Below are 21,517 nucleotides of genomic sequence, written 5' to 3'. Positions count from 1 at the left end.
TGCCTTGCCTGAGAGTGTGGTGTCTGCAGAGAATGTGAGTGTCTTTAGAGCAGGGTATGATGAGCTGCGTGTATGATAAAAGGACCTCCTAGATGAGTCTTTGACTCTAAGGTCTTGGGTAATAATAATAATAATATTTTTGAGATGGATGGTGAGCTGATGTATTATGGATGTGATGACCTGAAAAGTTGGTTTTTGGTAAACACATGCGGAAATGGATCAATGTTGTTTGCACTGGATAGGTACATCAAGAAATTAAATACCAGTTGATGTTTCCTTTTCTAGTGTGAATTTACAAGGATGCAGGATGTTGATTTTTTGTAGAAATATGTAGAGTTCAGGTTCCGTGTGTCTCTGACTCCAAACTGCAAAAACGTCGACATAGCATAGCCACGTTGTTATTTTTGGGTTGAGTGAAACCAACAATGTGGCTATGCTATGTTGATGAAATAGCATAGCCACATTGTTAGTTTCACTCAATCCAAAACCAAAAATGTGGCTATGCTATGTTGAAGACGTAGCATAGCCAGATTGTTGGTTTTTTAGTTGAGCGAAAATTCTCTCTTCTAGGTGTTCATGAAGAAAGTTGGCTAAGTTGGGTAATAAGGAGCCCACTGCCATTCCTTCCTATTGTTTATGTATTTTATCTTTCCACGTGAAATAACTTGGATGTGATTGCAAATTTGAATAATTCCACTATGTCAGGTGGAAATTTTGGGGTTAACAATTCTACTGTTCCTTTGTGAGGGATATTAGTGAAGAGAGAGAGACAATGTTGAAGCTTACACACATGTCTGTATCTGCCAGTTTAATGTCTTTTATCCTTGTATGAAATTCTATGGAAATTTTTATTGAAGATGTTGAGTGGCCAGTGAGGGGACGGAGAAGATTAGACAGGAATCTTGATCTTTTATATGTAGGGCTGCCTATAGAATCTGCAATAGGTCTGAGTGGACAGTTACTTTTATGTCATTTTGGTGAACCATATATTCTGGGAGGTCTAGCATGGTATGTTTTGAGCCTTATGTTCATAAGGATATGTGCTTTGCATTATGGGATACTAAGGCAAGTGATGTGAAGTCATTAGCTTCTTTATATGAATTGCACTAGTCCTGAAAATAGTTCAGATGCAAACTTGTTTGCTTACACTTGGATAAAGGATTAATCCAAGTATATAATTTCTTGGTATCTTTAATTTGTAGTATAACCAATTGGAAAAACGTCCAACAACTATCTCTAATCCAGAGTATTTTAATAATAAGGTGAGACACCTTCTGGCTACTTGTATATGAAAATATGACTTCTACATTACTTCAACCTTAGTATCATTTCTGGGTCTGGCTCTCACTGATGAGACCTCAATAAAGGTTGAAACTGGTCTGGGTAGTGACCCTTTCCACAATACATAGAATTATACATCTGTAAGGATATGTGCTTTACATCATGGGATACTAAGGTAAGTGATGTAAAGTCATTAGCTTCTTTACATGCATTGCACTAGTCCTGAAAATAGTTCAGGTGCAAACTTGTTTACTTACACTTGGATAAAGGATTAAACCAAGTATATAATTAAAGATATACATAAATGGGTATCTTTAATTTGTAGTATAATATAACCAAGTGGAAACATCCAGCATCTATGGATGTTGTTTGAATCCAGTAGCTTGTTGTGTTTTCTGAGCTGACTTTTGGTGGGATCATTATTAAGCTGGGAATAATTATTGTGATCACAAAGCAAAAAATTCATTTTCCAGTCATATAATATAACATCTAAGACTACAGTGGTATTGTCTTTGCCAGTTCTGGTGATAACTACAGGGTGTTCGGGATAAATTTGACATATTTATAATTAATTATATTTTTCTGTAAGTTACATGTATTAACACACACTTCTCTTCATTTAAAAGTTTGGACCCTTCTTCATTCATATACAAGATGTCAGAAAGGATGGATAGCTGGAACCCACCTGAATCATGGAAGAGAATAACTTGTATCATGATGATTCGTGCCCGCCATCAAAATAAGGATATTACGACTGCTGCCCAATGCTCCCTGAATACAGTAAAAACAATCAGGCATGAACTAGAGACTTGCAATGGTGACTACGAGGATGTAGCAAGAAGAAAGATTCCTAGCAGACGATCTGATTGCGTTCGTACAGCAGAATTCCTCGCAAATCTGCAGGAACAGGTGTTGAAGAACCCTGGCATTGGAATTCGGGCTTTGTTCGTGGAGTTGCTAACTGTAGTCAAGCCCTGGATAACAAGGGTAGCCAATGGTAGGCCGTATGTATGGCAGCAGGATTCGGCCCCTTGCCACACCTCTGGGAAAAGTCAAAAATGGTTGTCTGAAAATTTCTACGACTTCACCAGTCCAAATGTTTGGCCTCCAAACTCCCCAGACCTTAACCCCATGGATTATTTTGTATGGGGCGCAGTTGAAAAAGACACCAATCGCACTTCCAGTAATACAAAAGCCCAGTTAATGGATAAAATTAAAACAGTTTTTGCGGCCCTTCCTAGGGAGACTGTAGCATCAGCTTGTTCGAGGTTCCGAAGCAGAATTGAAGCTGTGATCGATGCTAATGGTGGTTATTTTGAGTAAATCTTGTTGATAGTATTGTAATTAACTCTGCCTGCAATGTTTTTTTGTCAATTCATTAAATTTAATAGATACAAAGAAGATTTTCTTTTTCCTTACGAAACTGTCAAATTTATCCCGAACACCCTGTATATTCTTATTATGTTTTAGTGAATTCAGGGATTTTAATTCTGCTGGTGGAATATTTAATACTGATGGTTGGGCATCATAGACCATTTTGGCTATTTCAAAACATAGTCTATTAGCTTCAATACTAGAAAGATGACTGGTACTTTTTTGAATGTTGTGTATGAAATCTAGCTATGGAATATGTTTGGTTTTTCATACAACATGGAATCTAAAATGCTAACCACAGGATTCAATGGCAAAACACCAAGTTACTACATAAATCTAAATATAAACATGAACGGTTATATAAAGAAAGTGCTGAAGTTTTACTTCATAGACCTAATCTTAATCGAAATGGCTATCTCACTATTCCAAAAGTGTGGAAAATTGTTATCCTCAATTGTATTCAATAATTTATCTGCTATATTTTAATTTAATTGAAGTGATTTTAATTTCAGCACAGTAATTTTTAATCCATGAACATGCAACTGTATACATAAATGGGTCCTAATATAAGCATGTGCACTATTGTTTTTTTGAATTCAATTCCTATTGTTGTTTGTTAGTTGTACTGATGATATCTTATACATAAGATGAAATATTTGCATAATAAAAAAGTTATGTACTGTGGCATATGTTATTCTGTAGTTATGATACCTCACAGGTTTTGCTATATAAAAAAATGAATAAAAATGTTAATAATTAATATAAAAATAAAAATATTTCATGAGAAATATTCAAAAATTAAAGAAATATAACTGCTTTAATTTCACTACTATTTTTTGTTTTTTGAATTTAATTCCCATTGTTGTTCATTAGTTATACTGATGATGTCTTATGATACATGAGACAAAATATTTACATAATAAAAATATAATTTACTGTGGCATATGTGTTATTCTATAGTTATTTTTATTCATTCTTAATTTTCCACATAATTATTGCATCTTACTGAAGTATGCTCATTGCAACAAAATCTCAGACATTTTTCACATTTTGATCTTATTTTATGATCCCTTGATCTTGGACACATTACACAGCAGCCACAGGAATATCCAGAAGTGCTTAGTTCTGATTGGGGAGCTTCTGGAAAAAAATACTCACGTAAGTAGTCGCATGGCATCAGAATGTCAGAAATCAATCACTCTTTATTCCAGATATGATTGAGCTGATGGCCAGCACATGACTGATATGCAGGGGCAGCAAGAAACTTAGCTACTCGAAATCGCAATAAAAATCCTTCACTGGTTTTGTCAGAAATCAAACTTGAATGACAACTGGGTTCAAATAAACCCTATGTGAATAATTAAGGATTAAATCTTAATTTCAAAATGAACTGTTAAAGAAACTTCATTCTCTAATTTTGAAAATTGAACTATTTCTTTGTAATAATAAATAATACTAAAAAAGTGTATCACCCAAAAAATGGTCAAAGCTAGAGAATTTTTTTTTATGGTAGTTCCTTACAAGAGTGGTTTTATTTTTAAACCGTAATACATTTCTGCCATGGATGGTCAAAAACATCAGGAAAAAAAAAAATATTAACATTATCTGAATATGTGCAGACTGTCCTCTATGGGAAGCATGGAAGAAGAGAGATTTCTTCAAATGACATAACCAGCGGGAAAAAAGGAATAGATGAATGAAGACAAGAAAAATTTAATCTCTGATGGAGTGTTGAATAGCTATTTCAGGTGTTTTAAGAGCTTTAGTGGAGAACTCAGTAAAATTAATGATGCCATTTCTGATGAAAACTGATCATGGAAAAATTACAGAAGCATGCAGCAGAAACTGAACATCTGAGTGAAGGAGAGTTGAGGGAATTTGTAAGAGATGAATCAAAAATCAAGATAAATACTTTCTTCTGTACTGATTCAAGTATTTTTAGGAGACCCTAAGAACACCAACACTATAAATGGATGTGCAAAATCAGGGAAACTAGAACTATTAAGGAGGAGAGGAAGTGGATATGCAGACATCAGTGAGGCAGTTGAGTGTAAGAATGTTTATAATGTGTCCAAGCCAGTACGAAGGACAAGAAATCAGAATGGGATAGTTAGTATAATGCATCAAGATAGGGATGGGACAAATGGACCTCTGCATTTCATGTATACCAATGCCAGGAGTATTAGGAACAAGAAGGAAGAACCAACCAGAGAGAGCCTTGTTTGGCTCTTCCTGGCCACAGGTTATTGGCATTAGTGAAACATGGATCACAGAAAATGATATAGTTAGTGGGATAGAATGTGTAGGGCATAGTGTGTTCAGGAGGGACAGAGAGAATAAACTGGGGGGAGGGAGTGTTATTGATGACTGCTGATGAACTGCAACCAAGGAGAATTGAAGTATTGCAGGATAGTGAAAAGATCTCTTTTGAGGGTATTTGGTGTGAGATTGAGACTGGCAGAACAAAATATACAGTTGGGTGTTGCTATAGACCAGGTGATGGAATAGATGGTGGAGATAGTATGCATAAACAAATTGATGAAATGAGTGGAAGGAGGGTAATTATTATGGGGGATTTCAACTATGGTAACATTAATTGGAAGAATGAGAGGACACATGTGAGGAACTGGATTTTATTCAATTACTGAGGGATAACTATCTGAGACAGCATGTAATGGAAAATACTAGGGTTTCGAGAGTGCTTGACCTAGTAATAGCATCTCAGAATTTGACTGTAATGAACATGACCATGTTGCCACCTATTTGTGAGAATGATCATAGGGTCTTGACCTGGGAGTTGGCTTAATGTGTGCAAGTTTCGATTAAGACAGGGTACATGTGGAATTACTGTGCTGGCAAGTATGACAAGCTTAGGAGATTGCTTGTTTCAGTGCCATGGCATGTAAAATTGCAAGGGCTGGATGATGATAGGGCATGGGAAGTGGTCAAAGAGCATTTGCAGAAGGTTATGGCTGACTGTATACCTAGAGTCCGAATAGTAAATCAAGTAGGGGTTAAATGGATGAATAACACCATTAAACTTGAGTTGCAAAAAAAAAAAGAAACAACTGTGGAAGGAATTTAAGGAGAAAGGTAACCTGCAGGCACATGAACAGTAGAAAGTGCAGGACAGAAGTGTAACGAGTGTGGTGAGAAAAGCAAAAACGGATTATGAAAGGAAATTAGCCATGTAAGCTAAAGAGAATCCCAAACAGTTCTTTCAATATGCTGCTAGTAAAAGAAAAACTGTACATGGCAGAATGATTTTAAGGAACGCTGATGGTAAGAAGGTCACTGAATCAGTCGATATAGTGGAATAACTGAGTGAGCACTTTGCAAGAGTATATCATCCAGGTGGTGATGTTGAAGGAACGATTAGTTTATATGGGAATTGTGGTGAATGAAGTGGAGGTGAATAGTCTATTACAGAACCTTAATGTGAATACATCTGTGGGATTGGATGGTATATCAGCATGGGTCTTACGTGAAGCGGCTAAAGAATTGTCAGTATCCTTGACCTTATTGTTTAATCTGTCTCGGGTCTGGTTTAGTCCTGAAGGGGTGGAAAGAGGGGAAAAGAGTTCCCCTGCATTAAGGAGGATCCAAGGCTACTGTTGCAAATTACCGACTGATCAGGAGTCATTGTCAAGGTCTTGGAGAAAGTAGTCAAGGGAAAAATGCAGGAATTAATTGATGAAAATGAGATACTGTATGGGGGACAGCATGGTTTTGTGAAGGGTAGATAATGCCTCAGTAACTTGCTCAGGTTTTATAACACAGTGACAGCTGAACTGGATAAGAGTAATGGGTTTACAGTGATACTGCTGCACCTGGCTAAGGGCTTTGACAGGATACCACATGGAAGTCTAATCGTAAACTGCAACATATGGGAATGGATATAGGGTTGGTGAGATGGATAGCTGGGTGGTTGATGGAGAGATATCAAAGAGTAGTTTATTCAGGAGTAGAGTTCAAAAAATGGCCTGTGACTAGTGGTGTGCCACAGGGTTCTGTTCTTGGACCACTGCTGTTTAATCTGTTCATTAACGATATAGGGAAGGGTCTAAGTGGGACAGTTCATTTGTTCGCTGATGATGCAAAGTTGGGTAGGGTGATAGTGAATGCAGAAGATGTCAAAGTCTTGCAAGATGACTTAGATAGATTGGAGTTCTGGACTAAGGAGAATGGATGTCAATTTAATGTGACAAAATGTAAGGTTATGCATTTTGGGGTGAAAAGATTAGCAGCAGTATACCACATTGGTGGAACTGTACTCCAAGAGATTGATGAGGCCAGGGACTTGGGAGTGTTGGTGGATAGGGAGTTGAAGTTCAGGGGGAACATCACAAAAGTGGCTAAATCAGCTCATCAAATCACTTGGATGCTGAAGAATACTTTGAAGAGCAGAGATAAGCAAGTTATTGTTACTCTGTATCGAGCATTCATAAGACCCCATCTTAATTACTGTGCCCAGATCTAGTCACCTAGGTCTCTTCTTGATGGGGAGGAAGTTGAGAGGATCCAGAGGCGAGTGACCAAGATGAAAGCAGGTCTATGGAATGAACCTTATGAAAACAGGTTGAAGATTTGTGGGTTGCAGAAATTGGTTGATAGGCGGAAAAGGGGAAATATGATTGAGACATTCAAATTGCTGAAGGGTTTCTATAGGATTAATTCAGAGGATATTTTTGAGAACAAGACTGATGGTGGAAGGACTAGGGGACATCCATGGAAGCTGGGCGAGTGTGGCTAGTAAGGGTGTTAGAGCTAGTTTTTTTTTCACTTTTAGAGTGGTGAATGAGTGGAATAAGCTGCCTGAGTCTGTTGTGGGTGCTATGGCAGTGAATGAGTTCAAGACAAAGTATGATAGATGCTGTATGAATGTCAAATAGTTGTGATGGATATGATGTTTAGGGCCTCCCTCGATGAGTCTAAGGACTCCTTGGGGTTGCCCGTAATAATAATAATAATAATAATAAATGTGAGAACACTATTCAGCAGTTCAATGGATTTGAGAATTGTATACAGTTAACTGTTGTTAACCGAGCAAAAAAGAAAATCTAATGTTTTGGATGTAGAGAGGTAATATTATTATTATTACATCCTCCGTGGAGTCGACAGACTCGAGTGGGAGGTTTTCATTCAACTAACAACATATATATCATATAGAATCTTAAAGTCCTTAACACACCTTGCATTAAGAAAACATTCTAGCAATGCATTGCATTCACTGACAATTCTCCATGTAAAAAATATACTCCTCACACCCTTCTTCACCACACTTTTATATAACTTCCAGGAATGACCGCTGGTTCTTTCCCTCTCACCTTCTACTCTTTTTATAATCCCCTCTGGTTTAATCTGATAAAATCCTCTCACTAACTTAAACATCTCTATCATATCACCTCTCTTCCTCCTATCCACCAAACTCTGCAATTCACATCTCTTCAACCCCTCTCTCTCTCCATAGCCAGCATTCCAAACTCCTGATATCGTCTTAGTCACTCATCACTGGACCCTTTCCAATGTCTCCACATCACATTGAAAACCAGGTGATCAGATCTGAGCACAATGGTCTAAGTGTGGTCTGACTAGCGCCTTATCCTTTTATGTTAGAGTACTTCTTATCATAGCAGCACTACAATGTGCAACCTTTACAAAACTAGCAATATGCCCTCTAAACTTCAGTCTACTGTCAACCACCACTCCCAAATCTCTAATCTCATCCACTTCCTGCAGTACGGCACCATCAATATAGTAAACAGCCTTATATTTCTGCACTCTAAAATGCAACACCTTGCACTTATTGATATTAAAACTACAACCCCACACTTTTGTTCAAGTAAAAAGTCTATTCAAATCTTCCTGAAGGGATTCACATCAGCAGTGCTACTTATATTCCCAACTTTTTCATCATCAGCAAATAACTGAAGATCCCCAGTCAGTCCATATGATATATCATTTACAAACAAGTTAAACAGGCAGGTGGGCCCAAAAACAGAAACCTGGAGCAAGCCAGTGGTTATCCTTCTTTTTTGAAATACTGGTCCATCATACACAACCTGCTGTTATCATTCAGAGCCAATCTCTGATCCATCTAACCAATATACTGTCTATTCCCATCCTCTGCAGCTTTACACCAACTTATCATGTGGTAATAAAAAAAGGCAGACTGATTTTAAAGAATGCCGATGGTAGGGAGGTAACTGAATCAGTTGATATAGTTGAGTTATTGAGTGAGCACTTTGCAAGTATATATCATCCAGGTGGTGATATTGCAGAAACGAATAAACCAGTAGATTATATGGGAATTGTGGTGAATGAAGTGGAGGTGAGTAGTCTATTGCATAACCTCAATGTCAATACATCCATGGGATTGGATGGTATACCAGCTCGTGTCGTACGAGAAGCAGCTAAAGAATTGTCAGTACCCTTGACCATTTTTATTTAATTTGAGTCTCGGGTCTGGGTTAGTCCCGAGGGGGTGGAAAGAGGGGAAAATAGTTCCACTGCATAAAGGTGGTTCCAAGACTGCTATTGTAAATTACCGACCGATTAGCATATCAGGAATCATTGTCAAGGTCTTAGAGAAATTAGTCAAGAAAAGAATACAGGATTGGATAGATGAAAATGGGATATTGTATGGGGGGACAACATGGTTTTGTGAAGTGTAGATCATGCCTCAGTAACTTGCTCACGTTTTATAACACAGTGACGGCTGAACTGGATAGGGGAAATGGGTTTACAGTGATACTACTGGACCTTGCCAAGGCCTTTGACAGGATACCACATGGAACCCTAATCAGTAAACTGAAGCAGATGGGGATAGATATAGGGTTGGTGAGATGGATAGGAGGGTGGTTGAAGGAGAGATACCAGAGAGTGGTTTATTCAGGAGTGGAGTCTAAAAGACGGCTTGTGACTAGTGGTGTGCCGCAGGGCTCTGTTCTTGAACCACTGCTTTTCAATTTGTTCATCAATGATATAGGAAAGGATTTGAGAGGAAGTGTTCACTTGTTTGCTGATGATGCAAAGTTGGGTAGAGCAATTGTGAGTGCACAGGATGTCAAAATTTTACAGGATGATTTGGATAGTTTGGAGGACTGGGCTAGGAAAAATGGATGTCAATTTAATGTGGCAAAATGTAAGGTTATGCACTTTGGGGTGAAAAGAATAGCAGCAGTATATCGCATTGGTGGAACCATACTCCAGGAGATTGATGAGGCCAGGGATTTGGGAGTATTGGTGGATAGAGAATCGAAGTTTAGTGGGCACATTGCAAAAGTGACTAAATCAGCTCATCAAATCACTTGGCTTCTGAAAAATACTTTAACATGCAGAGACTACTACTACTTGGTGCCCATAACTACTACTAGTTGTGGGTTGCAGAGATTGGTCGATAGGTGAAGGAGGGGTGATATGATTGAGACATTCAAATTACTGAAGGGTTTCTATAAGATTGATCCAGAAGATATTTTTGAAAATATGACTGGTGGTGGGAAGGCTAGGGGCCATGAATGGAAGCTGGGCAAGAGCATGGTTGACAAGGGTGTTAGAGCTAGGATTTTTACTTGGAGAGTGGTGAATGAGTGGAATAAGCTTCCAGAGTCTGTTGTGGGTGCTACGACCGTGAATGAGTTCAAGGCAAGATATGATAGATACTGTGTGAATGTTGAATAGTTGTTCTTGACATGATGTAAGGGCCTCCCTCAATGAGTCTGTCGACTCCTTGGAGTTGCCCGGAACAATAACAATAATAATAATTTATCAAACGGTTTTGCAAAGTCTACTCTGTCCTGAAAATACTACAAGTGCAAACTATGTTTGCTTACACTTGGATAAAGGATTAAACTAAGAATATAATTTCTTGGCATCTTTAATTTATAGTATAACCAAATGGAAAAGCTTCAAACAACTATCTCATCCATAGTATTTTAATAATAAGTTGTAACACCTTTTGGCTACTCGCATATGGAAATATGACTTCTGCATAACTTCAACCTTGTAGCACCTCTGGGGCTGGCTCTCACTGATGTGTTTTTGTGCAGAAGTGATTGCTTTCCCTGGGATATGAGCTTTTGCTCTGTTAAGGTTTCTTCTGGATCTAGCTCCTGCTGAGGGGAGGGGGGGAGTTAAGATTTCAATGGAGTTTTGCTCTGAGAGAACAATTTGAGTCTCTGGGGCTTGGTGTTTTCTGGCATGGCCTCTATCAGGGTCATGTAGGTGAATATTTTTTCCTGGAATATGTGCAGATCTGATCAGTGGTAGAGTGGGCCTGTCACTGAATGGAACTAATATACTGTGTTGGACGATCTCTCAGTCACTCGTAGGGAGTGGTCTGGGAGGTCATAATTTTTAGAGACGGCTTTACTTATACAATGAAGTGTTGCTTTCCTTGGGATATGAGCAGCTCTGCTCAGTGGTTGGGTGAGCCTGCCATTGGGCAGCGCCACTGCTAAGGGTTCTTCTCGGTGGCAGGGTGAGCCTGTCACTGAGTGGATCTGTTGCTGAGTTAAATGATCCTTTGGATCACTCGTTGGGTAGTCTGAGGGATTGCACGAGTTTCTGGAGAGGTATTCCTGCACTTAAACATACCTCAATAAAGGTCAATTCTGGGTAGTGACCCTTCCCATAATGCATACATTATACATGTCCGTAAGAATATATGCTTTGCATTATGAGATACTAAGGCAAGTGATGTGAAATCATCAACTTCTATATACGAGTTGCCATGTCCTGAAAATACTTCAGGCACAAACTTTGTTTGCTTACACTTGGATAAAGGATTAAACCAAGAATATAATTTCTTGGCATTTTTAATTTATAGTATAACCAAGTGGAAAAACTTCCAATGATGCAAAATTACATAAGCAAAGTTGATATTAGATCCCGTATTATTTCAAAGCCTAATGTAGAAACTATGAAAGTTTCATAAGTTGATCAGAGTGCTTGCAGGAATACATTTCTCGGCACTAAATCAAGTCGAAAATGCTGAAGTATGCATCCCGGCATGCTCTCTGGTCAACTGATGAAACTTTCATAGTTTCTACATTTGGCTTTCAAATAATGCTGGATCTAATATCAACATGGCTTATGCATTTAGATTTATCTTACTTTTATGTAGTGTCATGTAGCTCATGTTCTGTGCATATGTATGTTTTCCTGATGATCATCTCAATACAGAGGTTGAAAGGCAGAGTGTTATTTTTATAATTATAAGTAAAATAAATCCAACATGTGTGTTTTTGTCTCCATAAATTCTTCACAATGAACAATAAACCAAGACCTAATCCCCGAGATACACTATTGGTCACTTTATATTTTGCATATTTATATCCTCCAATACAATCCTTTATGATATCTGTCAGTCAGCTAGGCTATTATCCAAGTTAATAGTTTATAATCTAATCCCATCTCCTCTAATTTATGCAACAGCCGTCCATGCTATATGAAGTCAAAAAGCTTTAGCGATACCCAAAAGTATAACGGTTTATTTATTCCCCTTCTCTAACTAAACTGTAACATTATTATAAAATATGAGCAAGCTACTCAAACATAACCTTCTCTTAGTAAACTCATGCTGCTCATTGCAAAGTACAGATTTTCTGTCCTTCCTGAAACTATCTTTGTTATCTGCCTCTGAACCCTTTTCACAGTTAGTTTATCCCCTTCAAATCCTAGGGACCAAATTTGAGAACAATAGTCCAAGTGTGGTCTGATCAGGGTCTTATACAATCGAACAATAACTCTTTTATCTCTGCAGGTCAGCATCCTTCTCAGCATTGCAGCAATCCTCTGAGTTACCTTCACCACCTTTGCAACATGTTCCCTGAATATCAGTTTTCTATCAATCATCACCGCCAGATCTCTTGTCTCCCCTACTTCCTCCAATATAGCTCCTCCCATCGATGGTTCCCAAACCTCAAGACCTTACACTCTGCTGCATTGAACCAACATCTCCCATTCATTTGCCCATTTGTCTAGTTTATTCAAATCCTCTTGCAGGGCTGCCACATCTGCGCTATTACTTATAACCCTTCCCAGCTTCACATCATCTGCAAACAACTGAATAATCCACTGCAATCCATTGATATAAAGGTTAAACAATGCTATTCCCAGTACTGAGCCCTGTGGGACACTACTTGTAACCGTCTGCTTCCTTGATATTACCCCACCATACACAACTCTCTGACAGCCAATCCTGAATCCAGTTGACCAACCTAACATCCAGACCCATGTGCTGTAACTTAAATATCAGCTTATCATGTGGCAACCTGTCAAATTCCTTTGCAAAATCCAAAAAAATGGCAGTATATGCCTTTCCCTATCAACTGCTCTTGTCACTTTATTATAAAAGGCAACCATATTACTAAAGCAAGAGTGCCCTCTTAACAAATTCATGTTGTCTCTCACAAATAACATTAACTTCATCTACCCAATGCTGTATGTGGTCCCTCACTAATGTAAAAATATTTATGTAGCTATAAGAAGTCTAAATATTTTTATATAAAGTTTACCAAGGTCAAGCCCAGTAAGAATTGTGACTTGTAAATAGATGTATGTTATGTGTAAATAATCCCAATGGGAATTTGTATATTGCTCTATGCCAAATAAGGGAATATTCTAGAAGGTGTAGTATTAAGGCAATACTTTGCCATTAGTAAACAGTATAATTTTAGAGCTTTGTAAAGACGTCAAACTTTGTGCGTGTTCTACATGGGAAGCTCAAAGTCAGTGCTAGGTGGACCGAGAAAAGCTTCAAAGGAATGTCCACTGCCAGAACGAATAGGATTTAGGGAGTGTAGGAGAAAAACAAAGGAAGGGTCAGTCAAAGAAAAAGGATCAAGGGATTTCGCCGAAATGTTCGGGGTTCACATATCTCCGCACAAGGATTCGGAAGTGACCGAATAAAAGCCGTAGGTGAAAAGATTGCATCATCGGTTCAGAAATTTTCGTCAGTGATCCAGAGGTCATGATTGGGAAGTTGCCAATGGTTGTCTGGCAGATATAAGCCATCGAGGACGCGACGTCCAGAGAAATCATGCCAGTGATCTGAAAGAAAGATGACGAGGAGCCGATCCGCCAGGCAAAACTGATAGTTGACGAATCTTCACCAGGAGCTGTTGTCAGAGGGAAGAAATCGCTCCATTAATCCAACGCGCATGCAAGCATTCCACAAGCCAATAATCTTCGCCCAAAGTGCGGCAGGACAGAATATCCTAGAAACATCAGTAAACCTAACACCGGCGTAAAGAGGGATTGAAAAACCTGACATGGAAGAAAAAGGGAAAAGAAGTCCAGCCAAGTACACAGTGTGCAGAAGCTATAAAGTGAGTTGACCCGTTTGTTAAATTTCCTTGAGCTTTTAAGAGAACTCTTATTAGTGGACTGTAAGTAGAGGCTGATCTAAATAGGCATATTTAACAGTTAAAGATTATAAAGTAATTAAGTGTCAGGAATTTTTAGTTTGAAATAAGTCATAGTGTACCTGTTTGCTGAAACTTGCCTATAGAATATTCCCAGCATAGAAAGGAAAGAGCAATTGTGTGTCAAAGATATTGTTTATGTGTTCGATGAGTAAGAGTTAACAATTAAGCAATAAGTACCATTGCTCAGTATAAATGATTTATGTTGTATTAATTATAATGAAGAGCCAAAGGCTTCAATTCGGCGACATGAACTTATTTAAGTTAAGGGATATTATATTCCATATTGTTTCTTAGCCGAATAAGAAACTCAAAGAGTTTCATGCCGAATACAGAAACTATATAAAGTTTGTGATTCTGAGTGTAAGCAAATACCTGGCTAGTGCAGCAACTGACCCTTGAAGGTAGTGCAAGCTGAGGTAACTCATGTAAAAGGTGGAGCAAGCTCTGATCACTGTTCTTGATATTTACCCATAATGTGAACTTAACTCCATTATGAGAGAAGGTCACTACCCAGACCGGTTTCGACCTTTTTTGAGGTCTCATCAGTGAGTAGGTAGACCATGTTAATACCAAGTTTGTAGCGAACAGAACTTACATCCCTTTAATGAGAAACTCTTTGAGTTTCTTATTCAGCTAAGAAACAATATGGGATATAATATCCCTTAACTTAAATAAGTTCATGTCGCCGAATTGAAGCCTTTGGCTCTTCATTATAATTAATACTTTAATAGGACACCTCTTGGCAATTCTCATTAAAGGGATGTAAGTTCTGTTTGCTACAAACTTGGTATTAACATGGTCTACCTACTCACTGATGAGACCTCAAAAAAGGTCGAAACCGGTCTGAGTAGTGACCTTCTCTCATAATGTTGAACAATAATACAGCTCCTAGGAGTTAAGTTCACATTATGGGTAAATATCAAGAATTGTGATCGGAGCTTGCTCCACCTTTTACATGAGTTGCCTCAACTTGCACTACCTTCAAGGGTCAGTTGCTGCACTATCCAGGTATTTGCTTACGCTTGGAATCGCCGAACTTTATATAGTTTCTTATTCGGCTAAGAAACAATATGGGATATAATATCCCTTAACTTAAATAGATTTATGTTGTATTAAGAAAATTAGTTAAATATGTAATATGATTTCTGTGAAAAAATGCAGGAATTTAATTAGTCTATTTATGCAGATTTGAATTGTGATGTTTCTTTTTATTATTGAAAATGCAGTGTAAAATTTGTCTTATGTGAATTAAATCTTTGTTGTTTAAATATTAATAGAATGGTGCCTGATATTTTAATTCTTGGATGCACTGTTCTAAAAAAACAACCAAGCTTGTGAGTGAGGAAGATAGATAATTAATACGAGAATTAGATAAAGGGATAGCCACGACTGTACTACATAAGAGTAAGGAATGATATCTACCGTAAGTAGTAATATTTAATGCCAAAAAAGGATTTCCTGAGGCACAGTCACTAATTCAAATAAATATCTAAAGATCCTTGGTATAATAAAAATAGGAATACTGGAAGTAAAAATAAGGAACAGAAGGATATAAGTTTAAAGTTAATAGAGTTGTATAAAGGAAAGAGACAAGTTAAAGATTTGGGAATTGACGATAAGATATATAATATAGAAGAGAGATATAAAACAATAAGATAAAGTAAAATATAGAAAAGCCCTAAGATATTACAATGGCGCAGTAACGACAGGATATTAAAGAAATAAGGATAATATAGATAAAAAAAAACACACTCAAGTTTTCACTAATTTCTCCAAGATTTTAACAACTACTGATGACACACAAACTGGCCTATAATTAGGCACTTCCAGTCTGCTACCACCCATTCCCATAGCCAGACTTTCATTGAAAAGCCAGGTTAAAGGCACTGTCAGTTCGCTAACACATTCTCTCAAAACTCGTGGTGAAATACCATCCAGTCCCACAGCTGTACTGACATCCAGAGTACTAAGTATCTGAAACACACTCTCCTCCTGTACCTCTAAACCTCGAACCAGCCCTATCCCTCTAGCATTAAAACTGACTTCTCTAGGATGAAATACTCCAATAAAGTGTTCATTGAACAATTCCACTATGTCCTCTGCATCAGTCACTCTATTCCCATTTTTATCCCACAATGTCATTCTTCCACAATCATTTCTCCTCCTACTGGCCATATCTCTAGGATTTTCTTTGGATCTTAGTGCCAATCTCTTCTCGTATTCCAGTTTCGCCTTCCTCACCACACTAGCTATGTGGTTATCTCTTATATAACTTCTTTTTCACCTGCAACAATTCCTGTTTGATATTGTTTATCATCCACTTTACCCCAAATTGTGTCCTCTTCTTCACTCATGGTATATAGCTTATTATTGCTGCTAACAAATATTCCTTCACAATTCCTCAAATATTAATGATAACCTGGCCTTTCGATTCCACCCTCCATGGAACTGCACCAAGTGGATATATAAGATTATTATAATCACCCACCTTATAATTTCATATACGTTTCATTTTCTTTAATACACTTGCATGTCTACTCATCTTCCAAGTCAAAACCACATAGTCACTCTCTCCAACTGGGGGGGGAGATGTCATCTCATTTGCAGAGGATGTTGCAAACCTATTGTAAGCTTTTTACAATGGGGACTAAGGGTCACATAATCCAGAAATCCTGCTCTAGAGATTAAACAAGGAACTATTTTTGAGCGCCACTTTAGACCTCTTTCCCATGATTTTGGAAAGAAAGTTTACAAAAAAATCATCTATCACCTAATATGCTAATAGAGACTAATGAAATTTTTGCTTTCATTTTAATGTAATATTCATGTTTTAATATAATTTAAGGAACTATTCATAAAAATAATAACATATATACAAAAACTAGCTTTTGATATTTCTTATATTGAGCAAATAAAATATAATCATCTATGCACGTGCGTACACACACACACACACCTCATGTCCAATTCTATCATTCAGGTTGTAATTCTAATAGGATCTATTAGAATTACAACCTGAATATACCTGAATGACAACCAAATAATAAAATATGCTTTCATCAAATATTGGCATCAAGCAATATTAGAAATACTTACTGTTTTGTTTGATATGCTTTATTTTGGAAACATGCACTATTTGCTGAAACAAAAATGAAAAATCTTGTAAATAAAGTTAATATAACATGGTGACAATATCAGTCAATGAAGTCTTCAAGTGTGTCAAGTAAAATATTTTAAATTTAAAAGCAAATTCTGTGCTAATTGTTATTGTACTTTTGCTTTTATTAAATTGAAAGTTTCATAATGATTAGGGATGTGCTGAATATTTGGTATATTATTATTATTATATTATCATTATTATCAACAGACTTCCATGGAGTCAAGAGACTCATCACGAGAGGTTCCACTCTCACATGCACAGGTCATCATACCTCGATTTAAATACATTCACTGTCCCTGCACTCACCACGCACTCTCAGGCAATGCATTCCAATCACCTACCACTCTCCATGCAAAAAATCTACTCCTTGCTCACACCCATCTTATGCAGCTTCCAGGAATGACCTCATATTCTCTATATGTCTCCAGATATTCTATGAAAAATCTCATCCAAGTTAATCTGGTAATTACTCTTACCAACTTATACATCTTGATCATGTCTCCCCCTGTTTGTCCATCCACTTAGCTCTGTAGTTTGAATTCTCTCAATCTATCCTCATATTCCACATTCCAGAGACCAGACACCGACTTAGTCAATCATCTCTGAATCCACCCCAACATCTCATCATTCTTTTGAAAACCAGGCAAATAAATCTGTGCACAGTAATCCACATGCAGCTTGATCAAAGCCTTGTATAATGGATTCCAAACATTCTTACTTCTACACGTCAGTGTTCTACGCATCATTACCATTATCTGCTGCTTGTCCTCACAATTTTGCTAAAATTAGATGAAATTTCAAGTTCTTGTTGAATGCTTAATGGATTGTATACAGCACTCAGAAAGGATTAAAACAGAATTTAACACTTCAATAATAAATTTAATTTTATCCTTTATCCAAGTGTGAGCAAATAAAGTTTGCACCTGAAAATATCTTCAGGAATGAGGTAAGGTAGTACAACACCAGGCAGCTCGTAGCAAAGGTGGACCAAGCTAACATCACTCCTATCTCAGTATCTCCCATAATGCAAAACACATTTTTGTGGATATGTATAATGTTATGCATTAAGAGAAGGGCCACTATCCAGACCGGTTTCGACATTGCTGAGTTTAACACGGCCGTACCAGCCTTCAAGATGATCCACGTGAAGGACGTAAAAGAGTAAAAACACCAGAATTCATTAATACTTCCTATATCATAAGGTCTTGACCTGGGAGGTGGCTAAAGGTGTGAAATTTGTGATTAAGACAGGGTATATGTGGAATTACCGTACTGGCAAGTATGACAAGCTTAGGAGATTGCTTGGATCAGTGCCATGGCATGTACAACTGCAAGGGCTGGACGTCGATAGAGCATGGGAAGTGATCAAAGAGCATTTACAGGAGGTTATGGCTGATTGTATACCTAAGGTCCGAATAGTGAAACAAGGAGGGGTTAAATGGATGAATAACACCATTAAGCTTGAGCTGCAAAAAAAGAAACAACTATGGAGGGAATTTAAAGAAAGGGGTGACCTGCAGGCACACGAACGGTATAAAGTACAGGCCAGAAGGGTAACGAGTGTGGTAAAAACAGCAAAAGCCGATTATGAAAGGAAACTAGCTATGCAAGCAAAAGAGAATACTAAACAGTTCTTTCAATATGCTGCAAGCAAGAAAAAAACTGTACATGGCAAAATGATTTTAAGGAATGACGATGGTAAAGAGTTCACTGAACCAGTCGATATAGTGGAGTTACTGAGCGCGCACTTTGCAAAAGTATATCATCCAGGTGGTGACGTTGAAAAAATGAAGGAACCATTAGTTTATATGGGAATTGTGATGAATGAAGTGGAGGTGAATAGTCTATTACAGAACCTTAATGCGAATACATCTGTGGGATTGGATGGTATACCGGCACGGGTCTTGCATGAAGCGGCTAATGAATTATCAGTGCCCTTGACCATGTTGTTTAATCTGAGTCTCAGGTCTGGCTTAGTCCCGAAGGCGTGGAAAGAGGGGAAAATAGTTTCACTGCATAAAGGAGGATTCAAGACTATGGTTGCAAATTACCGACCGATCAGCATATCAGGAGTCGTTGTCAAGGTCTTGGAGAAAGTTGTCAAGGGAAAAATACAGGAATGGATTGATGAAAATGAGATACTGTACAGAGGACAGCATGGCTTTGTGAAGGGTAGATCATGCCTCAGTAACTTGCTCAAGTTTTATAACAAGGTGACGGCTGAACTGGATAAGGGAAATGGGTTTACAGTGATACTGCTGGACCTGGCAAAGGCGTTTGACAGGATACCACATGGAATTCTAATCCGTAAACTACAACATATGGGAATGGATATAGGGTTGGTGAGATGGATAGCTGGGTGGTTGATGGAGAGATATCAAAGAGTAGTTTATTCAGGAGTAGAGTTCAAAAAATGGCCTGTGACTAGTGGTGTGCCACAGGGTTCTGTTCTTGGACCACTGCTGTTTAATCTGTTCATTAACGATATAGGGAAGGGTCTAAGTGGGACAGTTCATTTGTTCGCTGATGATGCAAAGTTGGGTAGGGTGATAGTGAATGCAGAAGATGTCAAAGTCTTGCAAGATGACTTAGATAGATTGGAGTTCTGGACTAAGGAGAATGGATGTCAATTTAATGTGACAAAATGTAAGGTTATGCATTTTGGGGTGAAAAGATTAGCAGCAGTATACCACATTGGTGGAACTGTACTCCAAGAGATTGATGAGGCCAGGGACTTGGGAGTGTTGGTGGATAGGGAGATGAAGTTTAGGGGGCACATTGCGAAAGTAGCTAAATCAGCTCATCAACTCACTTGGTTGTTGAAAAATACCTTGACGAGCAGAGAAAAACAAGTTATTGTACCTCTGTACCGAGCCCTGATAAGACCTCATCTCGACTACTGTGCCCAGATTTGGTCACCTCGGTTCCTTCTTGATGGGGAGGAGGTTGAGAGGATCCAGAGGCGAGTGACTAAGATGATAGCAGGTCTATGGAATGAACCATATGAGAACAGGTTGAAGATTTGTGGGTTGCAGAAACTAGTTGATAGGCAGAAAAGGGGAGACACGATTGAGACATTCAAATTGCTAAAAGGATTCTATAGGATTAATTCAGATGATATTTTTGAGATCACGACTGGTGGTGGGAGAACTAGGGGACACCCATGGAAGCTGGGCAAGAGCATGGTTAGCAGGGGTGTTAGAGCTGGGTTCTTTACTTTTAGAGTGGTAAATGAGTGGAATAAGCTGCCAGAGTCTGTTGTGGGTGCTATGACAGTGAGCAAGTTCAAGGCAAGGTATGATAGATACTGTGAGAATGTTGAACAGCTGCGTGAACATCTTTAGGGCCTCCCTCGATGAGTCTAAGGACTCCTGGAGTAGCCCGTTGTAATAATAATAATAATAATAATAATAATTTCGTCTCAGTCACTGAGACATCTTCAGGGATTACAAAAAAAACTAACTAATGTAATATCTACACAAATATCACACAATACTAAGCCCAAACATGTGGGTGACTATAAAGTCCTATCTAGGTGGAGCGCCATCTAAGGGTGGTTGTAGGTGGCCTGGAATGAAAGGTGGAATCTCTGATGATAAGTGTTTCCCAAAATCTTAGGAAGCTTAATGCAACCGCATTTATTAAGATTTGGTTGATTTCCGAGAGCTGTTGCTGCCGATTCTAAAAATAGCCTCTCTTTTTTGAATTTGCTGTGGTGGAGCATGGTGGTTTTTCCCATGAGATCCTGTGGGTTATATCCAAGACATGGTCAGCCATGCCTGACTGACCATAGTCATGGTTCCAGATGTATGACTTGTGTTCCTCCAGGCTGCTGATCTGCTTGTCTGTCCAAAGTATGTCAGCTTGCAGGAACAGGGTACTTTATAAACTCCAGGCACTGAGAGAGGAGGGAGCTGATCTTTTGTAGAACGGATAAGGATAGCAAGTTTGAGGTGGGGCTTAAATGCTGTGTGTAAGCTGTACTTTTTTAAACTCTTGGCTATTTTTTCTGAAGTGCCACGGATGTAGGGTATGGTATGATGATGGCATTTCTAAACTCTTTCTGAAGAGAAGACCGGGGAATGGGGGGGGGGGGGACTGATTAATTTTTTTAATATTGTGATCACTGTAGCCATTGGAGAGGAAAGTGTTGTGTATGTGGTCAAGCTCAGTTGTAAGAGTGGTTCCACTGGAACGAAGGTTGTGGGCCCTCTTGGTTAGAGTTTTAATAATGCCATATTGTTTTGAGAGTTGTTGGTGGGAGAGTTTGCGA

General features: G+C 38.3%; 1 protein-coding gene across 1 annotated transcript in view; it reads right to left on the bottom strand.

The window, feature by feature from the left end:
* Positions 1–21,517, bottom strand: part of LOC150102411 (uncharacterized) — a 415,154-nt gene that overhangs the window by 47,494 nt on the left and 346,143 nt on the right. The window contains exon 18 of the mRNA XM_090399571.1: positions 17,181–17,223. Coding sequence (XP_090255697.1) covers positions 17,181–17,223 — 43 coding nt within the window. The remainder of the gene's footprint in view (positions 1–17,180; positions 17,224–21,517) is intronic.

This window comes from Typopeltis vanoorti, chromosome 10, assembly GCF_054136105.1.
Source record: "Typopeltis vanoorti isolate ZY-2024b chromosome 10, IOZ_Tvanoo_1.0, whole genome shotgun sequence".
NCBI classification, from domain to species: domain Eukaryota; kingdom Metazoa; phylum Arthropoda; class Arachnida; order Uropygi; family Thelyphonidae; genus Typopeltis; species Typopeltis vanoorti.
This window is presented reverse-complemented; position numbering and strand designations above follow the sequence as displayed.